Consider the following 24209-nt stretch of genomic DNA (forward strand, 5'->3'; position numbering starts at 1 on the left):
GGTACACTCACCCCTCTGTTGCCTTCCAGTCACACCACAGCCGATCTCCCAAGTCTTCCATTGCCAGTTGGAATTGCTGCAGGCAGTACTCATTCAGGAGAAAGGCGTAAGAAGCTTCATCACAGTCTGCAAAAGCCATCAACGGAGGGGCTGCCACAAGATAAAAAAACAAGCTATTCAGTTTCTATAGCAAGTAAATACTTTTCAACCAAAAATAATGGTGCATGTCACAATACCATAGTCATGTCTATATATGTATACATTAACATGTCGGTTTGAAGCTCAACATGGTATTTATCTGCATGACAAGCTGCACGCTGTGACAGAAGACTGGCAGGTAAACATATGACAAGCATAGGTGTAATAACAAGAGAACAGATGTGGCCAGGCTAAATTCAGTGCCTATCTATTTATAATATGAATAGCACACTATAAAATAACCTATACAACAAGATACTTAAATAGACGCTTCTTTATCATACTAAACTTTAAAGGTGTCTTTAAGATATAGAAGAACTTTTTTTTACATAAGTCCATTTAAAGGTTCCTTGTATGACCTACATACTTACCATGCAAGATGCTAATTTAAAGTAGAACTTAAGTCCACAGTTTAAACACATAAAATGTTTCTACACTATAAGAATAAAACAACCATCCCATTACCATTGCAGGAAAATCACTTGTTAATACCTTTTTTGTGGTTGTTGTTTTTTTGATTTGTAAATGCTGATATTCCAAGCAATTGAGAACAGGTTTCTGGGAAGTGGAAGCTTCAATGGCAATACAGTCCAGAATAGGAGAAAAGAAAACGGCAGCAACCCAATATAAAGGAAGTGGCTACTCCATTAACCCCAATGGAAAACAGGTCCAGGGGTGACGAAACTGCAAATTTAGAATCAAAGTGTGGTATTGTCAGCCTAGCACAGGAATTTGGCCAACAAATTGCACATATATGCAACTTTACAATAAAGATATATTAGATGTTTATTTAATTTTGTGTTTTGCCTGGAGGTAGACTTTAAACTTTAGAAAAAAATTAATATTTTACATTTCATTTTTTTGTAACCTTCAGGGGTGACAACAAATTTATTGTTGATTTATTATCCAGGACAGACTTGTCCACATTGGTCCAAAGTTCTACATCAATTAAAGCAGATGTAAATTATTGTAAAAGAAAGCCCTTCAATACCACCCAAACTTCCCTCTAAATACATTTTTGTGCTCATGCCTAGGTGTGGTTGCATAACCGCTATCTTCATCTATACAGTTTGCAAGGCAAGTAATGTAAACAGAGTTACAGTGGCTCCTCTGAAGCAGAAATCTCTGCTTGACCTAAACTCTCAGCTTCCCTTGCAGCACACCATACCTTAGGTGGAGTAAGTTGACCCAGTCTTGTGATCCAGAATCTTTGCTGCTGAGCAAAATTTACCAAAGATGTGAGAAGGCCCATTTCAGTGCTGGTACAAAACTAACAACTCAAGGACAATGAAACTAGCAGGACCAAAAAGTTCTAAAAGGTTGGAAACATTTTACCTATGAAAGGTAAAGAATCCTTTCTTTATTTTAGGCGGTAAAGTTTTAATTTTTGCCTTTGTATAAAAGATTTTTTAACATGCACTTTTAGGAGGTCATAAATCAGCTATGGCTTAGTTCTTTCATATGACTAAATGGGCTTCTTTTGAGTTACATGCAAATACTCAAGTGCATAAGAGCATACACATTGAGCACTGTGTTATTTATTCCAAATCTCATCAAACTCCACCCAAGTGCTAAAGACATCTGGGTTAGTGCCAATATAGCATGGAGCTGCAAACCCACTGACACTCACGCTAAAGAAATGAAAGTACGACTGCAATAACATTTCAGCAAAGCAGATAGTAATACGGTATTCTACAGCCCTAATTTATTTAAGCGCCTCAAGGCTGGAGAGGATACACTTTCATCAGTAAAGCTGGGTGATCCAGCAGACCTGGAATGGAATTTCCTCAAAATCATTGGCTGATTGCTAGCAAATGTTTAATTCCTGGACCAGATCCATTACAGGTTTGCTGGATCACTCAGCTTCACTGATGAACGTGTATTCTCTCCAGCTTTGGGAAGCTTTAATAAATGAGGCCCAACATCTCACCTCCACAGGACGCTATTGTTGGTGCAAGCCGTGCGGCCGACTGACACAAGAATTGGCATCAGCCAGGACAGATAGACAAAGGTGAATGTGGCTCCCTAACTGAGCACTTATATTGCCTATGCCCTGAAATTAGCCTGAACATAGAGGCATACAGAGCAAGAATTAGCCTTTATGGAAAACAAAAGAAATGTGTTGGAAACCAACGCTGACCCCCTTCTGAAACCATTACTGACTTGGTTGTTTCTAGTTATATAACATTCCATGTTATTGACCTGGACTAAGATTTAGAAAGTGAAAAAGTAAACTTAGTTAAGTATACTTATTAGTTGTAGGCAAATGACTCTAAGGAACATATTTATAAAGCAGTGATTGTGACATTCACCAATCAATAGCTACAGGTAAATCAGTCATTTTAACTTAAAACATATGTGCCAGGAAGATACACCATCAGTGAATGTTAAGAGAATGTCAGTGCATTCACTGCTTTATAAATATGATCCCAAGTATTTGTACTTTGGGATCAGCAAATATGTTGTGTTAACATAATGGCTTCCAAAGTCTCTAAAATCTACTTCAGATTTCCTTCATAATTTGTTTTCTTTGAACAATGTTGCCCTCATTGTTCCCCTGAACAATTGTTGCTAAATGCAGAAATCACAATGTGTGCTGAGGAGAGTGAGACGAGTCAGAGGACTCACAATAAACCAAGATATAAAGCTACCTCCCTTTCTCTAGTTGTAAAGCAGACAGCACACTGCCTATAAATATCTATTTTTATTATTTATTTTTTTATATATTTTTTTTCTTTTTACATATAATTGCATTTTACTAGAGGTGAAAATCAGAGCACCGTCCTGCCAGTGTACCTAGGGTAGTGTTTTATCAAACTACAGAACCACCATGAAACTAGCATTTTTCAGAAAAAGGTCAGCAATGGCTTTTACATATTTCCCTCAACCACAGGTTCCTGAAATTACACATTCAAAACACAGCACTGATGGAAATGATTTTTTTATTGTTTAACTACAGCTACAATTAGATCACAAAGAAGCAGAAACCTGAGATTTTCGGGCCAAGTCAATTTACATGCTCAGTGTTGGCGCTCATCTGCCACGATCATTTTCTCCCCAAACACAGAATGTTTTACAATTATTCCATGTATGGTAACTTTTAGAATATCACAGATGCACAGATCTATCCCATGTGAAAAAAATAAATCTACTCAATGTGCCCATCCACATCAGCCAATACCACTGCCAAATACAATACTGCAGCACAGTGTGAGGCAGTAGAATAAAAGCCAACACAATGCCATATTATCTGAGGCTACGCTTATCAGATCTGAAATAATAGGTTTTGGACAGTCCATCACTTAATAAATAAGTAATGATTTAAATTTAAAAGGGACCGCAGCTAACAACACTGTCAATTTCCTGATTGCATCAATCAAAAAAAGAAAGTTCTATAATCAAACAGATTGAGTGATTGTGTCAGACAAAAGGATTACCAAGATAAGATGTACTGAAATCATCTCAAAGAAGAACATTGACTTTTTAAAGAAAGAAATAACAAGAGAAAGTAAAAAAATTCATCGATATAAAAGAAATATAACATTAGGCAGATACAGTAGATAGTAGAATAAGTTGTTTCCAACAATTATTTTAACTTTTGCCACATCCCACAAAACAAATGTGTTAAATTTATTTCTTCACACAAATCAGGACTTTCACAGCAAATGCTTTCAAATTCTTCATTAATAAATACAACATTTTTATTTTAATGTGCAAGCAAACACAATAAAGCCAATTAATACAAAGTCTCAGTAGATAAATAATAGGTAGGTACACCAGTTACGTAGATGAAATCATGTCTAATAACTAATACATATTCTATTCACACTTGCAAGGTAATTGTGGCACATCAGCGTGATCAATATAGTACGAACAGACACCTAGGCTTTGACAAGCACACAGTATTTCATAATTGTAATTAATGTGCCTGTCATATTCTGGCATGCCGGATGAGCTTGGTATCATTGGTGTCAGGCATTAAGAAGATGCTATATTTCACAATATCTACTGGTGATCTGAGATTTCTTGGTAGCTTGTTAGTTGCTACACAACAGGATTAGTGGTAGTCAAGGAAAAGTATTCCTGTGCAATTCCACAGGACCCCATCATGATAGGCTCATTGTGTATTCAGTATATTTTTTAGTGTTTATGTCTATAAATATATATGTTGTTACTTTCTCTTGTCACTACAGTATAGCTTGTGAGGTATCTTGGCACCAGCATTAGCTTTTCTGTATTTACTAAAAACTTAGTAATTAGGCTGAGGTTGTACAAGAGCGCTGTCAATAAGATGAAGTCTTAATCCGCCTAAACTTGCTCTGCTTTGCATAAAAATACATTCTAAATAAAACAAAATAAGGAATGATTAGATATGCCTCATATCAGAAACAGAACATAAAATGTATTCTAGCAACAAAGCAGAGAATGGCCAGGTAAGGCTCTGTTGTTTAAAAAAAAAAAATCACATTGAACTATTTTTATAATTTTCCTTCTTCACTTTCCCAAATCAATTTATTGTAAGGTACCAACGTCTTATAATAATATCACCCTTATCTTTTTATGTACTATGTATTGTAATCTCTTTTGTTTTACATTTTTAAACTAAATTGTCCTGCAAAGGACTGGACACCACAAGTTGTCTACTAGCCATCTTCTGTGCCCTGTCTGCAGTTGGTCAATTAAGGGTTAGAAGTCTTTGGTTCAGCTCAACAATATTGGGCCTTGTAGCTAATTACAGGTCAACCACCACCCCACTACCAAATGACAGCAAAAGCTCATTAAATAGTGGGGTGAAGGATGATAGGACTTTGATCCAAAGGAAAGACTCATAAAGTATCTCCAAAGACAACAAAGTCAAGACCATCACAGATAGATCCCCATGTCAACTCATTACAATGCAAGTTCCAGGCCAATGAACACCATCTCATCATGGTAAGATAAATGAATAAATCTGGGAGATACTCACCCATCAATTACAATGCTGTGATTATGGTATTTAATAGGAAATATTGTAATATGGTCTACTACAGTTTTTTGTGAACTAATAAAATAATTATTTCAGTTCATATATTCAAGTAGATGTAATCCCCTACTAAATATGACATTGGGACACGTTTATTATGGAAATTTGTGATTAAATAAATTGCCTTAGGTAACCAGGAATTAATTTTCTGTTTGCTGGATACATTTGTACAATGCTTTACAATGTTTTTTTTTTTTTTAAAAAACGCAGTAGTCCAAAAAGCACCAAAATCAGCAGCGAGGAAGTGAAAGCAAACTATGGTAATACACAGTGCAGAGGGACTTTACTGATTTCAGTTTCTCATCTAGTTTTAATGAACAATGGCATATTACTTGCTGCTGATTCCTATTGTCCAGTCACTATTGCTTGTGTTGCCTTGTTGAATTATCCTAAACATGTATTTTTCCATAAGGAAGCCTATGGCACTTCTTGAGCAATTTTAGAATGATTGGTGGCTATGTACATTAAATGCTTTATTAACATGGTACATTCAGCTTTTGTTTCCCGACGGCTCATCAGGAGTATTGGATTCTACGTGCCAGAGAGGAGAAATGTCTTGGACAATACCCTAGAAATTTGCATGTTCATCAAGGCTCCACAGCTGTGAATGTATAGATTTTCTGTAAAGATTTTATTGTCAATTGATTTCAAGATAATAGAAATAGCTAAGCTGATGATCATTCATCAATACTTGTCCTGGGCAATGAAGAATGTGGTTATTTTCTTTTCAGTCTGAATTGAATATAAAATGTGCCTTCAATAGACTTTCCTAAACAATTTATTTCAGTCACTATATTGTTGAGTGACATATTGGATTGTAGCCAGGCTTGAGGTATCCCTTCTTTTTTAATTATCTACAAATTGGAGCCTAGTGATGCTAAAAACCCCAATAGTTTTATATTCTAGTGGAATTATCCCTGTGATAAGGCATTTGTAGTGGGGATGTCTAGATAACTGGCTAAAAAACACACGTCCATGATATGGGCAATTCTTTAGATTTCTAGATTCTTTAAAAACCCTAAAAATCTAAAACCTATTTTCTAAAAACCTATTTTAGTTTTGGATTTACAGTGGAAGATGGGTTTGGGGATTTACTTTCTTTCTCTTTATGACGGCTCTGTAGACAGCAGAGTGGAGGGTACATGGTATTTACCTAATATTACAGTCTAAAAAGTTATAACACATAAGCAGGGTAGCTGGGACCTCCCAGCTCGTCACCTTTTAGCTAAACCACCTCCATCTTGCCCTTTTCCACCCCCCTGAACCTGCTCACCAACCACAACCCCCTGACTCCACGACTTAAGAAATACATAGACACTGAGGTGCGCTTAAAATTGGCTGGCAGGCAGCCGTTTATTAAACAGTTTATAAATAAATAACCAACTTTGTCAAAATAAATAACCATAAATGTCAATACATTATTTAACAATTTAACAAACAAAAAAACAGACCAACCATAAACAAACAGACAGACAAACAGCAACTAACATATAAAGTCCTCTTCATAACAATCCTCATAACCATAATCCAAATAACCAACTAAAATCCCCAAAATCCCCAATAACAAAAAGATGAACCTTTCTGCTTCACATTTTAACCACCACTATGCTGCAGGTCTCGGAAGGCATAAACCGTTCTCCACCAACATTCCAATCCAACTTGGCCCCCTTGGCCCCTAGCCGCCCAGCACTGGCTCAGGGGCCTTAACCAACATAAAACATAAAGAGGGACCCTACCTCAGAGGACCCCTCTTTCCACCACACCGTTTTCCATGCCCAGGATCCTCACCTTCACAGTCCCCAACCGCCTTAACCCGTTGTCTCACCCTCTCCCTTTCTCTAACCTATGCTCTTCACCTTGTGCTAACACTCCCCCTCCCCTTGTTCTTGCTGAAACATAAACCCTCTCCTTACCCTCTTGCTGGGGCTTCCCACTCCTGTCATGCCTGCATGTAACTTTGTACACTACGGGCCTCCCTTTCTTTTTAATTGGAAAAATTGTGACTTTGTACATTTTTTTAAATCTTTTATATAAAAGAAAAATTTAAATGTTTTTCTTTTTTTTTTTAAATTAAGTCAGTTAAATAATGAAACATGATATAGTATGTTGTATTTTAAAATTAGCAGGTGAAATTTTCAGTCTCTTTTCATATGTCTTCAAGTCATTGCTTATCCACTGTTTACAAGCTGAATAGCTCAAGTTGACTTTTTTAAACAGAACTAAATGACTTATCGCAGTGACCCAACCTTTTGACCTATTGATACGGATTCGTCAATGACCTATAACCATTTAAAGCCATTAAATTGGCATGAGAGACAGGCATTAGGGAACAGAACAGAAAATGCAGGTCAATAAGTATGATTTCTCCAAATGTTTAGCTAAAAGGGCTTCACTTAATTGCTAATATTTATATGTATTAGTTTTGCATTGTACCTTTATTTAACCACGTCCAATTTAAAATGTATTAAACATTAAAGATGTCATTAAAACATATTTCCTGGAGTCTGATAAAGAATATTAGCACAAAGCAGTGTATAGTTCTTTAGCACAAAGCAGTGTATAGATGTCAAAATGTATTTCAATATAGCCATACATTGCATTTAATCAATCAGACAAAAACAATAAAAACAGTATAAAACTGATCCAAAACTGACAACATACTTAAAGCCCAAAGGAATTTTTAGTTTAAACATGCTAAATACGTTCCAGGTGCACTCAAACAAAAGGTGTTACCTGTCAGCATACTTTTAAGGACCCATGTGCTTAGTGTGGTAGACGTCCTCTCTCAAATACACCACACCGGCTGCTTAGTCTGACATATAGCTCTAGAATCAGCAAAGCTTTCTTCCTGTTCGATGAACAGCTTGATTTATGACGCAACAGGGAGCATGCTGGACCTCTGCAGAGAGACCACTGCTCCCACAAACAACAAAGATCCTTCTTTGCATATGCTGGCTGGGAATGGACTTTTGTACTATTTTGCTTTTAAACTCCCTGTATAAATTTATTTAATTTCTGATAAAATAGATGTTTTTGATACCACCACCTCCCTTAACAAAACTGTTCCCAACTTTTAAATGGAAGTAGTTGAGCATGTTACCACAAATCTGAAAGGGTATTCTAGTAAGGGGTATTCCTGTGGGTGCTAAGGTTGTGTGAGTTCAGGCTTCAGTAATGGAAAGCAAGACCTGGATAGATATTTCCCTAGCTGATAATACTTGCTAGGTTCCTAACTATGTAAAATCTGCAAAAAGGGGCAGTGAAAACAATATGTAACAGAAAGCAGGGGCCAACCAATTTTCTACCTTAGATATAGTGAGACCCAAAGAGGATCTGTGCCTTTTGTTTTCAATTAATTCCCTTAGGCACTTAAAAAAAAGAAACAGAGAGAAGAAGGATAACATTTATTTTAATATACTGTATATATATTTCTATCTAGATAATGCACTGAGACAGAGTTGGCCCCTAGGATACAATAGTGTTCCGGGGCCCCTAGCATTCACATGGTGTGTAACTGTCATATACAGGCTCTTGATACAGAGGGAGTGAAATACACATTCAGCTATATGTATGTAATGTTGCTACGTGACTCTTCATACTTAGTAAGCATGTCCTTTAGATTTAGCAAAGTTTAGTTTATAAGTAGAAAGATTTTGTCTTTGAAGTAAATAGAGCTGTTTTTAGAAAGCAGGCTAGGGAATAAGAAATGCTATAAGCAATAACAGTTAAACATTGCTAATTTGTCCCTGAGCGCTGAACCTGCACAAATAACCCGATGAAACCTCACATGCTATAACCGAGCCAGCGAGGATCCACCGCTGGCGTCACTACAACCATCACAACCACAGGAGATTTCTGAGTCACAATTGTCAAGGGAGGAAATTAGCTGAAGCTATGTCCAAAGCAGGCAAAGTGGGCTGATGAATGGATATAATAGAAAGAGACTTGGGAGTATGAGGAAAAATGTTTCCAAACCCATTAAGTAGTTAAACACTAACTCTGTCTATCCCATTAATGGAAGGGTTCACAAACAGATCCTTTGCCTAGCTCTCTAGCCTTCTCCTAATTGCTGTATATGCCAGGCAGCTGGCCTGATTTTATCTAGTGCTTTGTTCACTAAATTGTACTCATCACCTATATAAGTTTGCATTCTTAGTTTGTGGGTTTTAATGAATTATTTACAACATTTGGAAAAATGCATTTAAACAGACCCATAAAACAAAATTCAGTTAATTTTTAAAACGTGGGGATTAAAAATATCTAAATACACAAACTACATCAGTAAAATGTTTTACCTACTACTATCTACACCCACACAGTCACAGACTTTAACAACAGACCCCTAATGCAGACCTCAGTAACAGACCCCTTATGCAGACCTCAGTAACAGACTTATGCAGACCTCAGTAAGACTCTCAGTTACAGAACCCCAGTAAAGGCCTCAGTGATTAATCCTTCAGTAGCAGACCCCTTTTGACAGGTCAGAAGTGCAGACCTCAGACCCCATCAGGGTATACAATAGTGACCCCCCAAAGCAGTCCTCAATAAAAGTGGAGTGATGGACCTTTCAGTGACCCCTTAATGTGCTGACCTCAATAACAGACCCCTTGCAGCAGACTTTAAAGATAGACCCTTTAGTGACAGATCCCAAGTGACAGAATCCCAGTAAAGATCTCACGGACAGACAGTGACAGATCCCCCAGTGCAGACATGAATGAAAGACCCCCAAATGCAAACCTCAGTAACAGTGTGGATCTCAGTAATAAACCCCTCAATGCAGACATTAATGATAATTCCTTCCTAGGTCAGACCTCAGTGATAATTTCTCAGTACAGATATTAGTTACAGACCCCTTACCAGTGTATACTTTAGTGACAGACCCCCAGTGCAATGAATCTCTTAAATTGGGTCACAAACACCATTAAAAAACTTCCCCAGGGAAAAAAATGCCCAGATATAGACTAATTAATGCCTTCTCCCACCTCACTTTTCTTTCCTGGTGCCTAAAGTTTCACTCCCCACTGCCTGGTACATTATTAAGGGTTTCTCTGGATTAAGAAAAATAAATTGCACTGTATTTTATCACTTTTATCACACTGTATGGTAGTGAAGGGTATATACACACTGCTAAGTTTGTTCTGCATATAGACACACTTTAGCCATTAAAAAATATGCTTCTGTTTGTGAGAACAGGTGTAGTTCATTTTGCTACGCTGAACATTCAGGTACCCTTAAAACAAAAATTATTTTTCCACCCAGTAAATTTGGGGTATTTTTTAAGTCAAGGAGCACAAAAAAAGGAAAATAAAATAGAAAAGAGAAAAGAAACCATTTTTCACAGCAATGCTGCAATGAAGTTCGGAGCAGGTGTACCAATGATCATTTGGAAAGTCTGTGGATGAGAAGTTCTGATGAGCAGATTTCATTGTCAAGGTCAGTTCCCAGCAGTCTAACCCTTCAGTGTTTGATGACATTTTATTTATTTTATGTGCGGAGAGGGATGCATGTCAGCCTGAGAATACAGTCAGAATATCCTGACATTTTTTATTTACCAACAGCAACTGAAGGCTGGTTGAAGACAAATAATAGCACATGCCCAAGAGGAAACAATGTAGCTTGCCAGAGCAATATATAGTTACTGCATGAAATCAGCTAGCAAACCTAATATGTTTCCTAAATGAAAGAAAGCTTCAAGATGAAGGATTTTTACAAGAAATACTCTTTGGCAAGTATTGGGGCTTTAAATATTTACAACCTTTTTAACTGTGTTGGAGTGAACTTAAATGGCCTTAAACACCTCTGTAAGTAGCTATTTATTATATATATAGTATAGATTTTTTATTCATAGAACAGTGTAGAAATTGTTATAACACTTGTCATATCACTATCACAAGAAACAGGCAAAATAACACAATGCCATTCTCCCCCATGAGGGCTGCGGGCAAAGGACAGAGGAAAAATAATGGAGACTTGGTGTTGGAATGTAAAAAGAACAGCTTTTTTTTTTTTTTTTTATAGGGTGAGGGAGAAATGTAAACCCATCCTAATCTGTAGTTCCACTTTAAGAGATCTATTCATTGATCAGTGAACCTGGCACACATTAGCACACATCTTAGCACACATTCTCTGGTAAAAAATCAATCTCGTCTATTGAAAATATATGGACCTGAACCATTCTCCACCAGGGTATGTATGCTGATTGTCAGATTGAATGATTTATAAATAGACCCCAATGATTCTACTAATGCTTCATGCTCTGAATGGAGAGCAAAGGCTGTCTGTAGCAGAGGTAGTAATAATGAGTATTATAACTGTACCTAATTATAATGTATTTACATATCTTTTACAAATCTAGTGACAGTGTCCTTCTTAAGGGCTCATTCAGGCATATACATGTTCCCAAATGCATTTACTTTCCTGCCCTTGATTGGTAATGGAGCAGTTTGTATTGCACTGGTAATGATAAAATCTGTTCTGCACTATGCTGCCAAAGCCCCACAAGCAATAGTTTGGGTATGATTTCTAGTTTGCAGTGATCAGCACCCTCTTAGGCACTTACCTAGAAAAACATGTCTTTTTAGGCTACTGTGTTAATGCTTGAATGAAGCCAACATACACAGTCACATTTAAATTAAATAATTCCTTTGGCAATGTTTGCCGATATCACACCCAAATACAAACTATTTAGCATATAACCAACTTAATCAATACACAAATGCTATGCTCCAGTCCAACCCCCAAGGTCCAGGTATTACCCATTAGGAGCTGCCCATCACATGACATAGAGAAGGTCAAGTCTCGGGTCAGTCTGTCTATCAGAGCCCCCACATCAAACATATATCTGCCCTTCCCTGCCTATACCAAAAGCCTGGAGGAGCGGATGGAGATGACAGGTGAGCTGTTGACTTTTGATAAGAATCTGTCATTGTTTTATATTAGTAACAGTGCTAGTCTGAACCCCTTGGAAAAATGAGGAATTCATTGATAATAGAGCAGGTTTTGAAGGTGCCATTATGTTTACATGCTTAAATGGTGACAATGTTCACTTTGAGTCCAGTCTTAAGATTTACAAAACCTTGTCTGGCATTCAACTTGTAATACCATTCAACTGGGGTACTTACTCTACTTGTATTTAAAAATAAATTTAACAATACATTAATTCACAGCTTCATTCATTTGTATCATTCATATCTACCTGGAATGTGTTCATCAAACCTGAAATTGCAACAGTCAGACTTCAGCTGATGAATCTGCTGTTGGACATATAACTAAAATCCTAAAATAAGAAACTAATTTAAAAAGACATTTGTTAGGATGAAAACATGGTCACCATGTACAAAATGTGTATTGTTTGTGTTGTTATTGCCAAATCACTGGATTAGATATAAAGTGTACACAATTTTTAATACTCCGGGGTCATACATTTCATTAAACAAAGCAGTCCAATGTTTACTGCCAGATTGTCAATATTTGGATTTAAGCCTTATCAGGACTGTTCTTGTTATATATACAATTAAGTTGTCAGCATATCCAGCTAAATAACATGGAAGGTTTATCTGTGTTCTACACACAATTTTCCATGTAATAAATGTTACCAATTAGTTGCAGACCCCAGGACAAAGAAAATCAAGCATGTGGATATTTGTATAGGGTCAAAGCCAATCATCCGAACAAACAGAAGCGTGACTTTTTACTTTAGGGAAGGTCAATACCCTTAGAGGATGCCAGTTATTGTACTAGGACAAGACTGTCAACAGAACAGACGAAATGTGATCTGACAGCACTAAAAGAGATTGATGTTTTTTTAGCAGATGGTACAAGGTTGAAGCCTTATTGTAGAACCTTCGACTACACATGTGCCAGTTTAAATCTACTAAATATAAAATGAGCAGTGAAAATGTGGGCAATTTAAGCAGAACTATACTTTAAAAACAAAAGCATTGCTAGCTGACAGTTCTTTATTGGAGAAGAGATGTACCACGTGCAATCCTTTATATGCTCCCGGCATACAGTATGTAGGTGTGAGGGAATGAATTAACTCCCTGTGCGTGTGCAGGCATTTCATCAATCTGGCCTTCCCAATCAAGATGGCCAAAGACCTGAGCTTGGAAGAAGACTGGGTGAAGATATCAGCACCGATAATGGAGCAAAGGGAGGTGGGTTTAGTAACCAGTTTTAAATAATTAAAAGAAAGTAGCATTATTTCTAAAAATAGCACTTCTATGTGTCCCTGTTGAGATAGTAAATGGCATACTGGACTTCACATTTTTATGCAAATGTCATGCAAATTGCACTGGCTTGAACCTAAGCCAATTTAACTCTGCAAGCTGTAAAAAAAAATTGATTGGCACCAAGTTTAAACAATTTGCATGATATTTGTGTGTAATTTTCTCTACCGATTGGAGCTTAGTGATTGTAGAAAAAAAACACAGAGATAACCTCATCCATGAGCTGCTCTCCCTCCACTATCCAATCATAGTCTTATCCAATAGAGAAATTAAATGGAGAGGGACTTGTATAGTTCTTGGAAGTTATGTATGGGTCAATGGTGTACCTCCTTTTTCCTCCTTTTTTGCTATACCTACAGCACAATTTTTAGGAGTTAGAAAAGAGAAGGAAAACACTTGAGTGTTTGACTTCTAGTGCTATAACTTCCAGTTTTTCCCCTAATTCTGTAAGTCAGCAGAACTCTAAACTGAGTTTATCCATTTCCTTCTGCTTCCCTGTGTGACTGTGAAGTAATGTGACCACAGCCCCTTCCAGCAAACTGTGGGAGAATATGTGACAAGCAGCAGTGAACTTTGACATAACTGTGCCTAATGACAGCACTGAGCAGAACAGTAAAACAGATATCCCATCATTAGTACACTCAGGAAATGGTGAATGCTGTTGCATTATCTATGGAAGCTATGTCATGGCATGGTATGCAAGAAAATATGCGCTGCAAAGGTTACCAGAAACTGAAAATAGAAGATTGGAGTGTGCAGGGATACCCATACTAGACAAATTTGATCTCTCTAATACAAAGGCTGACAAATAGCATCACTTGCCAACACACAAGTTACTAGCAATTGTTGCAACATATTGACAAATAATAAGCATTTGTGATGATAAGTGGTCAACAGGCAATTAGGACATACTGTAAGAAACAAATAGGAAACAATGCCTGGGTAACAAACAGGCAGGTGTGATAGTACACAGGCAACAAATGTGTAATTGTTGAAATACATAGGAAACATACAAAAAAGCTATATGTTGGCAACAACTTGGCTATTATGGCAATATATATGTAACAAACAGGCTGCTGCAACTTTAAAGGACACAGCATAGCTGTTTAAGTGGCAAGTCAAGCAGCAGCGTTGCCACATAAGCTATAGCGTAGTCAATCATAGGATCCTTTTACTTGGAAATTTTCCACTAGTGGCAAAGAGGAACAGGGAGAACTAAAATAAAACAAGTATGAGCAGGTGGAACTGGCAAAAAGTTGAAATAGGAAAAGACTAAGTTAGAGCAGTTGATCAGTGGCTAATCTGCGACCTTCAATCTTAGATGTTCTGTGCCTCTGGCCAAAAATCTAATAAAGGAGGATCACTGCATCTGACAAACTAATAGATGGAACTAATAGGTTAAAGCACAGAAAAAAAGCGGTTACAGTGCTTACCTGGGTGTATTTATTTATGTAGGTAAGCTAGTAGTTACAAAAGGACACATTTTGTGAATGGGTGATACTATGATAATTACCTGAAACCTTACCTGTCCTAAACACAAGCCTCTATGGGCCTGATTTATTAAAGCTCTCCAAGGCTGGAGAGGATACACTTTAATCAGTAAAGCTGGGTGATCCAGCAAACCTGGAATGGATCTGGTCCAGGATGGAAAACATTTGCTAACAAATAGAAAATTACTTTAAATAATTCCAGGTTTGCTGGATCACCCAGGTTCACCAATGAAAGTGTATCCACTCCAGCCTTGGAGCTTTAATAAATCAGCCCCTATGTGTATGTGGTGGCTAGGTACTATCAATTCAAAAAAGGTCCACCGAATGACCATAAGCTGCCAGATATTGAGTGCAGTCAGTCGTTTTATACATATATACATTTTAAATGGAGAAAAATAGCCACTCTTCCTCTTAGTATTGTGTGTTCCACAGTGAACATGGACCAGAGGAAGATAAGAAAGATCAAAAGAGATCAGAAAGAATTATCACATTAAAGGCAAAGGCTATAGGACCCTCTCCAAGCAGTTTGATGTTCCTATGACAACAGTTGAAAATATTTAAAAGACATTAAGGTCTAATGGATAGTAGCCAACCTCAGTGGACATAGCAACAATGGGAAAAATCGACCCAAGGAGAGGCAGAAGAACAGTGAGAGTGGTAAAAAAATCCAACCATAACCTCCAAAGACATAGAGGCTCAAGGTCAATCAGTATCTGCCTGTACCATCCATTGCTTTTTAAGTGACAGTGGGCCTAACAGAGGCAAACCCAAGAGAACAAACACAAAAAGCCAGGCTGGAATTTGCTAAAATCCATATTTACAAGGGAAAAAGCTTCTGGGAAAATGCCAGTTGGACAGATAAGGCAAAGTCATATCAGCTCTGTGTCCACAGACATGAAAAAAAGGAAGCTTTCAAAGAAAAGAACACCATACTTACTGTAAAAAGGTGGAAGAGGCTGTTTTATGTTTTAGGCAGTGTCTGACATGGGGTTCCTTGAGTCTTTACAGGGAACAACGAAATCTAAACACCATTAAGCCATTCTGGAGCAAAATGTATTGGCCAGTGTCAGAAAGCTGTCTTAGCCACAGATCCTTGGTCCTCCAACAGGTGACACAAAGCAGCAGAGGTGCAGAGGTCTAGTTGAGAGCCACACAAATGACTTGTTTACAGTAATTACCTTGTAGTGACTTGTAACAAACTTTTTATGTTGAATACAAAAATTTTTACTGATGGGTACCACTTACCTTTGTCAGTTACATTACATATATACTTTTTACTCACTTTTTATTCATGGAGAGGTGGCAACACTCTTGTCCATGGCTGCATGTTTCTTGTAGAGGTTGTGTTAAATTTTTACTCAGAAAATCAACATTAACTATGACCAGGAACTTGACTTTGCATTTGTTGGATGGGTATGATAAACAATTGCCCTGGGTCCTGAATCTCCAAGGTCTGCAGTAATGCTGCTGTGCTACCATCACAGTGAACAGCTGAACACTCATCCTCCATACCCCGCTTCACAGGATCTGGCTATAATCACAACAGTCTGGGCTGTAACATATATAATGTCTGCAGGTTTTGATTGGACTGCCAGTTAAAAGAAAGGGAATTGAACCTAAAATTTGACCTGGATGGTGTGTGCTGGAGCAGACAGTTTGTGTTCTTAGATCCATATCCATGGCTCTGTCAGAAGATGTTGGACAGTTCTGTGGTTAAGAAGAATCAGAAAGGCTGGCAAGGCTGACAGAGCCTATTGTTGGAGAATAGCAAGCAAAACATAGTTTCTGGAAGATCATTTGTGTTATTATTAAAGTTAATTTATTCATCCACCCTGCTCTTTTTTTTTTTCTTTCACAAGATTGGGTATTCTTTGCAAAATACAATTTCAACATGAACACAATCACCAATGTAAGTGAAACCTTCATTCCAATATGAACATTCATAAGTAAACATTTTCTCTGTTCTACACCTTTAGAAAATCAAATCATCTCTATTGTCACTAATATGTAGCTTGATCTGGTTAAGGTATTTTTGATCTGGGATATACCCGTAATAGCACTAGTATTAAAGAATATTTTGGTCCAAGCAACATTGGAATACCTTTAGTTAAAATTGCTATTTCCCAAATAAAAATACATAAACATGTTGAATTACTAGGGAGTTTAGGCTTTACTTAGCAAAATAAACTATCACTTCACAAGTGAATATTTTTTAAAATCCATTGTCCAAAGATACTCAATTATGTGTGAGAATATCTTAAGAAAAAAAAAGAAAACCAAAACACAAAAGTCATTAAAATATTGCACTAATTCAGGTCAACATGTTGTATATACAATTGCAGGCACTGTGATTTAACTTGAATATACACATGATAACTGTGTGTAGCTCCAAGTCTGCATAATTATATGTAGCTTGATAAAGTTCATTTGCTTATGACCTACTTGTAGCGGAGAAGTCATTTTGCAGCTTTGAGTCATTCCTTTTCTTTATTCAGAGAATTCTGCTGCCTTTCATGCTTTTATGAATGCAGTTCAGGATATGAATAAAGAAAAGTAAATGAACTTGCCTAAAGTCAAAATCCATGGGAACTGCTTAAGAAACATTATGAAGGTAAAACGGTTAATTGTTTGCCAATTATGTTACCCTGCACAATATACAGGAAACGCTTACTTCTGGTTTCAGCAATGCAGTTTTCTAATTCTTGATTTCTGATTCTAGCCCTGACCTCATCTCTCTGTCCAGTGAGGAGGAGTGTTACCCAAGAAAGTCCAAAGTAGAATTGGGAAGAAGTAGAGAGATCTTCTACTAATGACCTGGTATACTGCAATCGTACAATGATGCCCAATGAATAAAATATTGTAAACAGGCAGGAATATTAGTTTTACTGCAAAAAGGAAGAAGCAAAAGTTGTGATGAAGCATTGTGTGCTGCAGGTGTCACTTGGCAGACAATTTACTAGTCTGGCCAGTAATAATGGGACTTGCTGACAGGGTTATTAATAGAAAATAAATAATAAGGTTGGTATTTTTTCCCTGAAAGATGGTACTAATGTTTATAAGAGTGTTGTGAAAGCATGGTGCTCATAGCAACCAATCAAATTCTCTCTGGCACAGCTTCCACTTCAGCTAACTTCTGTATAAACTGAAGCAGTATTTCTGTCACATCCACTGATGTCTAATCCACAAGTAGTCTAAAGGAGGAACAGTAAAACACAATCACAGTGGTACACTTATAAGCAGGGAACACAGCCTGTATAAATTATTACCTGACACAAAAAAAACAGCACAAACTTTTATCCTCAAAAAGCAGTCCTTGGACTTCAGTCAAATTACTAACTTTTTTTTTTCTTTTTAGAAGAATCTTGAAAAAGGCTATAGAGCCTTTTATTTTGGCACATTCAACATCCATTGTGTAATTATTAACAATAAAAATTACTGTATTAGTATTATTCCACCAATACATAATAAAATAGTAAATATAGTTTCTCAAACATAGCTTTGCATCATATGTTCTCATTATTAAGGCTTAGTCTACATCAGGGGTAGGCAAACTCCGGCCTTTAGGCCAGATATGGCCTAGCCAGTAGTATGTTCTGGCCTAACGCCCCTCTGGTCGATCTGGCTTAATCCCGGCCGGCAGGGGTTGGCAGCCTGCAGCTCTGGAGCCGCATGCGTCTCTTGACCCTCCTTGTTATGCCTCCTCCTATCTACCGCAGCTGGCGTTAACACTTTCGCCGCCGGGGTAAGGGGACATTCCCTCTCCTCCATATGCATTGCGGAGGAGAGAGATTTCCCTTCAGGGGCGTGCCTGGTGGGGGGCGGAGCCATCAGTGTGGGACTCAATGGAGAGTTCGGCCTAGTGTGCCTTCTTGACCTCCTAAAATGGCCTAGTAGCCAAAAAAGTTTGCTGACCCCTGGACTACATGGACGTTTTCCCCAGTGTTTAACCTGAGGCTTTAAAAGCCCATTTTTGAAATTCCCATGCATTGGCCAATCTACACCAAGACGTTTCCTTGAGGCACGTTTATGAGCGTGATCTATAGTGCTGCTTGCAACATTTAAAAAATTAAAACGCAGGGTTAACGCTGGAAAACACCCAAAAACGCGTTCCATTTTATGCAGCGTTTTCCCACATTTATAAGCACTTGAAATGTAAACACGTTAAAAACGTGTGAATATGCAGTAAAAATGCTTTAAAACGCTAATACAAATGCATAAAAATGCATATAAAAGCAGTAGGAACAATTACATCTATTTTTAAAAACGTCCGTGTAGACCCAGCCTAAAACAGATTATTTTAGGGGCTATATCACATATCTTCTATGAATAGTTACATTTTTTATGCGTTTTGTAGTTTTGACAGCTTCCTCAGGAAAATAAATATTCTCTAAATGTAATACAAATCAGCATTAGAACAATTTGTTGATAAGGTAAATATGTTAATAGAAAAATGCTATATAAACATACACATATAATTTCAAAATATTTCCATATTATTGTATCACATCATCAATAATATAATGAATCATCATTAAAGAAGCATATGAATAAACAAGACCCATTAGGAACAATCACACCCTATGCATTCTCTGGGGCATTCCAATTTAAGTCCTTAGAGAATGACTTCAACAACATTATTAAAAAGTTTAATTTAAATCCTATTACATCTGACACAATACAAAAACGTATTAAAAGGTATGCAGACCAAGAATGTCAGAAAAAGATATTTACTATAGATTTACAAAACAATATCAATTAGTACAAAACATCATGTGTATTATTGGCACATAACATATAAACGAGAAGTACATGAATAATCTAGTATAAATTATTTGCTGAATAGGAGACGGCTTGATTTGCACTTGGCATACCCCTGACAGGTAATTAGGTTGATAGATCTCCCTTGGGGAACAATGTCATAGGTACACAAGAGGTTCTACAAGAGCAACAACACACCTGCCTGGTTTTGCTTACTGTTCTGATGATTAGCACTACAAAAGGAATGTAAGTATGAGACCCAACTTCTCTGTTGTAATGAAAAGGAAAAAAAAGGAAAAAATTAAAAAATGCTAAAACATTTTACGTCATGCCAAACATTTCTGTAGCCAAAAAATGCAACAGCATACAACACATATAAAAATAAGAAAAACAGCACCTTGTTCTGCAGAACAAATTCTGCTATATTAATTGTAGTCATCTCTAATATTTACTTTTCAGGCAAGATAAAAACTTCATAGAGATATGGTAGAAATGAAAGCTGAAATTTATGTAACATAGGGGTTTAGGTGGGTCCTTACTCTCCTTTCAGAGTGACTAGGTGAGGACACACACTGCATTGACTTATGTAACCTTGCCTAGGTTCACACTACACCAAAGTATGTTCCTGAAGGAGTAATATGAGGGAGAAATTCTATTACTCTACTCAGGAAAATCCTTCCTGGGTACTTTGAATAACAAGAACTATTTGATTAGACATGCATATTTTTCAAGTTTCCTTTTGATTTTTCATTTTCCCAAATGTAAATATTTGCACATTACTGTATGAGATAATATAAAATGGTAGTTATGGTAGTCGTGACTGTAGACTATCATTTTAGGAAGAGGCAGTAAAGAACAACCAATGTGTAGAAAAATGACCTTTTTATATCAACAAAATAAACAAAATAATCAAAAACATTAGATATTACCTTAAAAACATAACTTCCTCTGTTGAATTATTTTGGTTGGTTCACAGCCTAAGCCATGCATATATGAATGCACAGGGTGTAAAAAATTAACAGTGGTTTTTTACCATATGTTCTAATGTTGGTGGCTACCTTGATTAATTTGAAGAGATAGTTTTTCTTTTACAACAGCGAGAACTCAAGACAAAGCATGAGCTGAAAACCCAGTACAAGTCCAATCAACACCTTACACTGATTAATTGTGAATGCTGACCTTGATTTTGTAGTGTGAGCTGACAGGCTGCTTGTATTCCTTTTAGCCAGCACAAGACCCAAAAGGTCACACCAGTTAATATCGAAACAGATCCATCTGTTTTCTGCTAGGAAGTGCAGCCATTTTCAGCTAAAATAGGAAGCACACAGAAACTGAATTGAAGCACATGGAACTGTATTGATATAAAGCAGATAAAAAACTCTTACTAATACATAACTAACATTTTACATTACCATATCTACAGCTTACAGCACATTGGTGTGGTGATCCTTGGGAAGAATGACTCTTACATTGCTGGCCAATGAGATGAATGTAAGTAACCCTTACAGATGATCAAAAAGATCATTGGTGTCACTTAAACTGACCTGGGAGCCACAAGTTGTTCATTGCTCAAGAAACCCCTCGCAACCTCTGGAGGAAACCCTCAAGATCCATGGAACCCTACTTGAGAAACAGTGGTCTTTATTAAACATGTTTTAATTAAATAAAATCTTTACCAAATCATTTGCACTAAATGGGGATGTCAAATCTTATAATTAAAAAAGTTATACAGCCTGACAAGAAAGTTCATTCTGAGAATGTGAATAGTTACCTTTGGTGGGTGGAATGATTCAAGCAAAAGATTATTTTAAATGATAAAATTGCCAGAAATTCTCTATTTCCTCTGTGGTCTACTGAGATGACCAAGTTGTCACATATCTATATGATATGAGAAATAGGAAGTGGCTGAACTCAATTCCTGTGTTTTATATCTGCCTAGGGAGACTATGGGTGCTGCAAACAAGTGCTTTTCTAAAGTGACCAACCCATACATTTGTAACTAGTATTTTTCTATGTTCAGCAGCCAGAAAGCAACACAAAGGAAGATTATCAAACCACCTCCAAGTAACACAATTTAGGTTGTTGCATTTAATTTGGTTCCAATAACTGAATTTTTTTGATTTTATCCATGCATCTATATTTAACAAGTTGCTGACACCCTTCCTTATCCATACACACTACATGCACAAAGGGTTCACAGCAGAATCTGAAGTCCTGCACAAAATAATAAGGCTGTAGTACATCCTATATAACTCAGATTAAAACAATTGCTCCATCTAACCCATCTTGTTTTTTTTTTATAGTCATTGGCAATCTGAGTACCATTTTTTTTACTATTTATTTCGGGCAAAGGGATGAACAATTATTGTGCAAGTCAGTGAACAACTGATTTCCTTTGATTTGACTATGTTCATGCAGACTTCTGTGATCTAGAGACATTCACACACAACATATGCTTCACAATTGTCTGCATTCCTACATTGAATGATTCCCTGCTTACAGAACTACATGGAAATATTCAGGTACAACAAAAGCTTGTGATACTTCTGATTCCACAGGATAGAACATCTTTGATTGATACATTTTTATGGCAATTAATAAATATATGAAGGATGATTTGTCAGCCGAATTGCTTATCCCTACTTAGGGATCCAAATAGTATACATTTGTGGGAGGTAATTAAAAAAAGAGAGAAAAAATGGAGAAAACTAGAGTTTGATACTACAATAAGAATTCTGAAAGGCATTCAACTGTTAAAACTAATGAAAACATTAATTTTGTATGGAATTGGACCTTAATTGTAAACTCCTGCAAGTCTTCCTGACTTTGCCCAGCTTCGATTTTATTCATGGTTCATTGCTCGACTTTGGCTATGGCTTTGAGCTATTCTAAGATTGTAAGTTTTTTTTTCATTGTGTATATTTTAGTGTTCTTTTAAAAGACAATGTTTTTCACATAACTAGCAAGGACAGGTTATTAGAAGCACACAACACCAGTTAGGCAACAGATCTGGAAAGGAATGTTGTGTGACATTAAAGCCAGGCACAGTTCTGTTACTAGGTATCAGTATCACATCCGGTGCTTACTGTGATTAAAATGAATGGCCCTGACCCTGCACAGAGTGATCTGATTTAGCAGCCCCAATCCACACTGTCAATGCACTACTGGCAGTATTTCCTGCAGAGGGTTAAGCTTGACAGTCTGAGGTTTGAAGTGAGCTTTCAGTGATATGTCTGTACACTTTAGAAATGTAATTGTTTCTTCCAGATATACCACTTACTGGGCTCCAAAGTGAACATGAAAAAAAGATTCTTCACCCAAGCACTGCAGCAGAACGGATGCTACATTTACAGCCTAGAAATCTGTAGAGAGGTAATTAGCATCTAAATCAAATCAAAGAGATTTTGTAAGAGAAAAAAAAATGATAGCAAGATATGATTAATATGAACAAGGAAACCAGTACACACTGGATTATGTGCTATTTGCCTTCGTAATATCTATCTTTTGTATTGTACAGCTATATATTTACTGATTTGAGATTATTAATATAGAATATGCAAATTAGATTTTTCCCGGAATAATAAAGATCTTATTTCATAAAAGAATGAAAAGTAATTTAAAAACAGCAAAACCAATAAAGTCTGATTATATATTCATTTAGGATTGCTTTTCTACTCCTCAAGTGTCTATTTGGTGTGTATGTTACCGTACACTGCTTCAAATCAGCCACAAAATTGATGATATATTAATCTAACATTAAAAAGATATTGCTGCTGATTTATAAAAAATACTGGATCTAATAAAAATGCCAAAAATTGTAGGTGTATGACAGCTTAAGGTTTAGGAAATGTTCTATTTATATGAAAACTCTAGCCTGTTGTGGCCCTCGTGGACTGGAGCTAGATGGATGACCTAAACTTTGACATATCTACTGATCTGACCAGAAAACAATAATTCAAAGTCGTCATTACGAAAGCATAGTAATACTGCTAATAGGGTGATTTAATGGAAATGATTTCATCTTTCAACTGACAGTTAAGTTTATTTAAATGACAGAGCAAACACAGTACACTCCATCTGGTCCAAAAATAATTCCATCCCAAATTTTCATTAAACTATATTTATCCATTTCTGGATCTATTCCTAAGTGCAAGAAAACTTCCAAATGATAGTAGTAGTTTCAAGCAATATTTTGCACAGGTAATAGGATGCAGGATTATTTGAGATGCATTATTGAGGGGAAAACATGTAAAAACTTTGGTTGGATTATTATTGACAGACTTCAAATGTTTTAGAGATTCATATTACACATCACAGTTAAAAAAATACTGTGATATTTCATTGCTGTCTGTGGCATCATTGAAGAATTTTCCCTAAGGCTAGCTTCATACCTATGTATTACAGCAACATGCATGTTAACACAAAATAAGGCAGCTCACCTGCGTGGCAATACACTTCAACATATAGGAACAAACTACCACGCTTTGCAATGTAACAAACAAAAAAAAAAAA

The 24209-nt window shown here is 36.7% G+C and overlaps 1 protein-coding gene across 3 annotated transcripts in view; it reads right to left on the minus strand.

Moving 5' to 3' along the window:
* The window catches only part of RAMP1 (receptor activity modifying protein 1), a 60384-nt gene that overhangs the window by 18725 nt on the left and 17450 nt on the right, over positions 1-24209 (minus strand). For all 3 annotated transcript variants that reach the window (XM_072418529.1, XM_072418528.1, XM_072418527.1), the window contains exon 2: positions 12-150. In XM_072418529.1, coding sequence (XP_072274630.1) covers positions 12-150 — 139 coding nt within the window. The remainder of the gene's footprint in view (positions 1-11; positions 151-24209) is intronic.

This window comes from Pyxicephalus adspersus, chromosome 7 (genome assembly GCF_032062135.1).
Source record: "Pyxicephalus adspersus chromosome 7, UCB_Pads_2.0, whole genome shotgun sequence".
Classification (NCBI taxonomy): domain Eukaryota; kingdom Metazoa; phylum Chordata; class Amphibia; order Anura; family Pyxicephalidae; genus Pyxicephalus; species Pyxicephalus adspersus.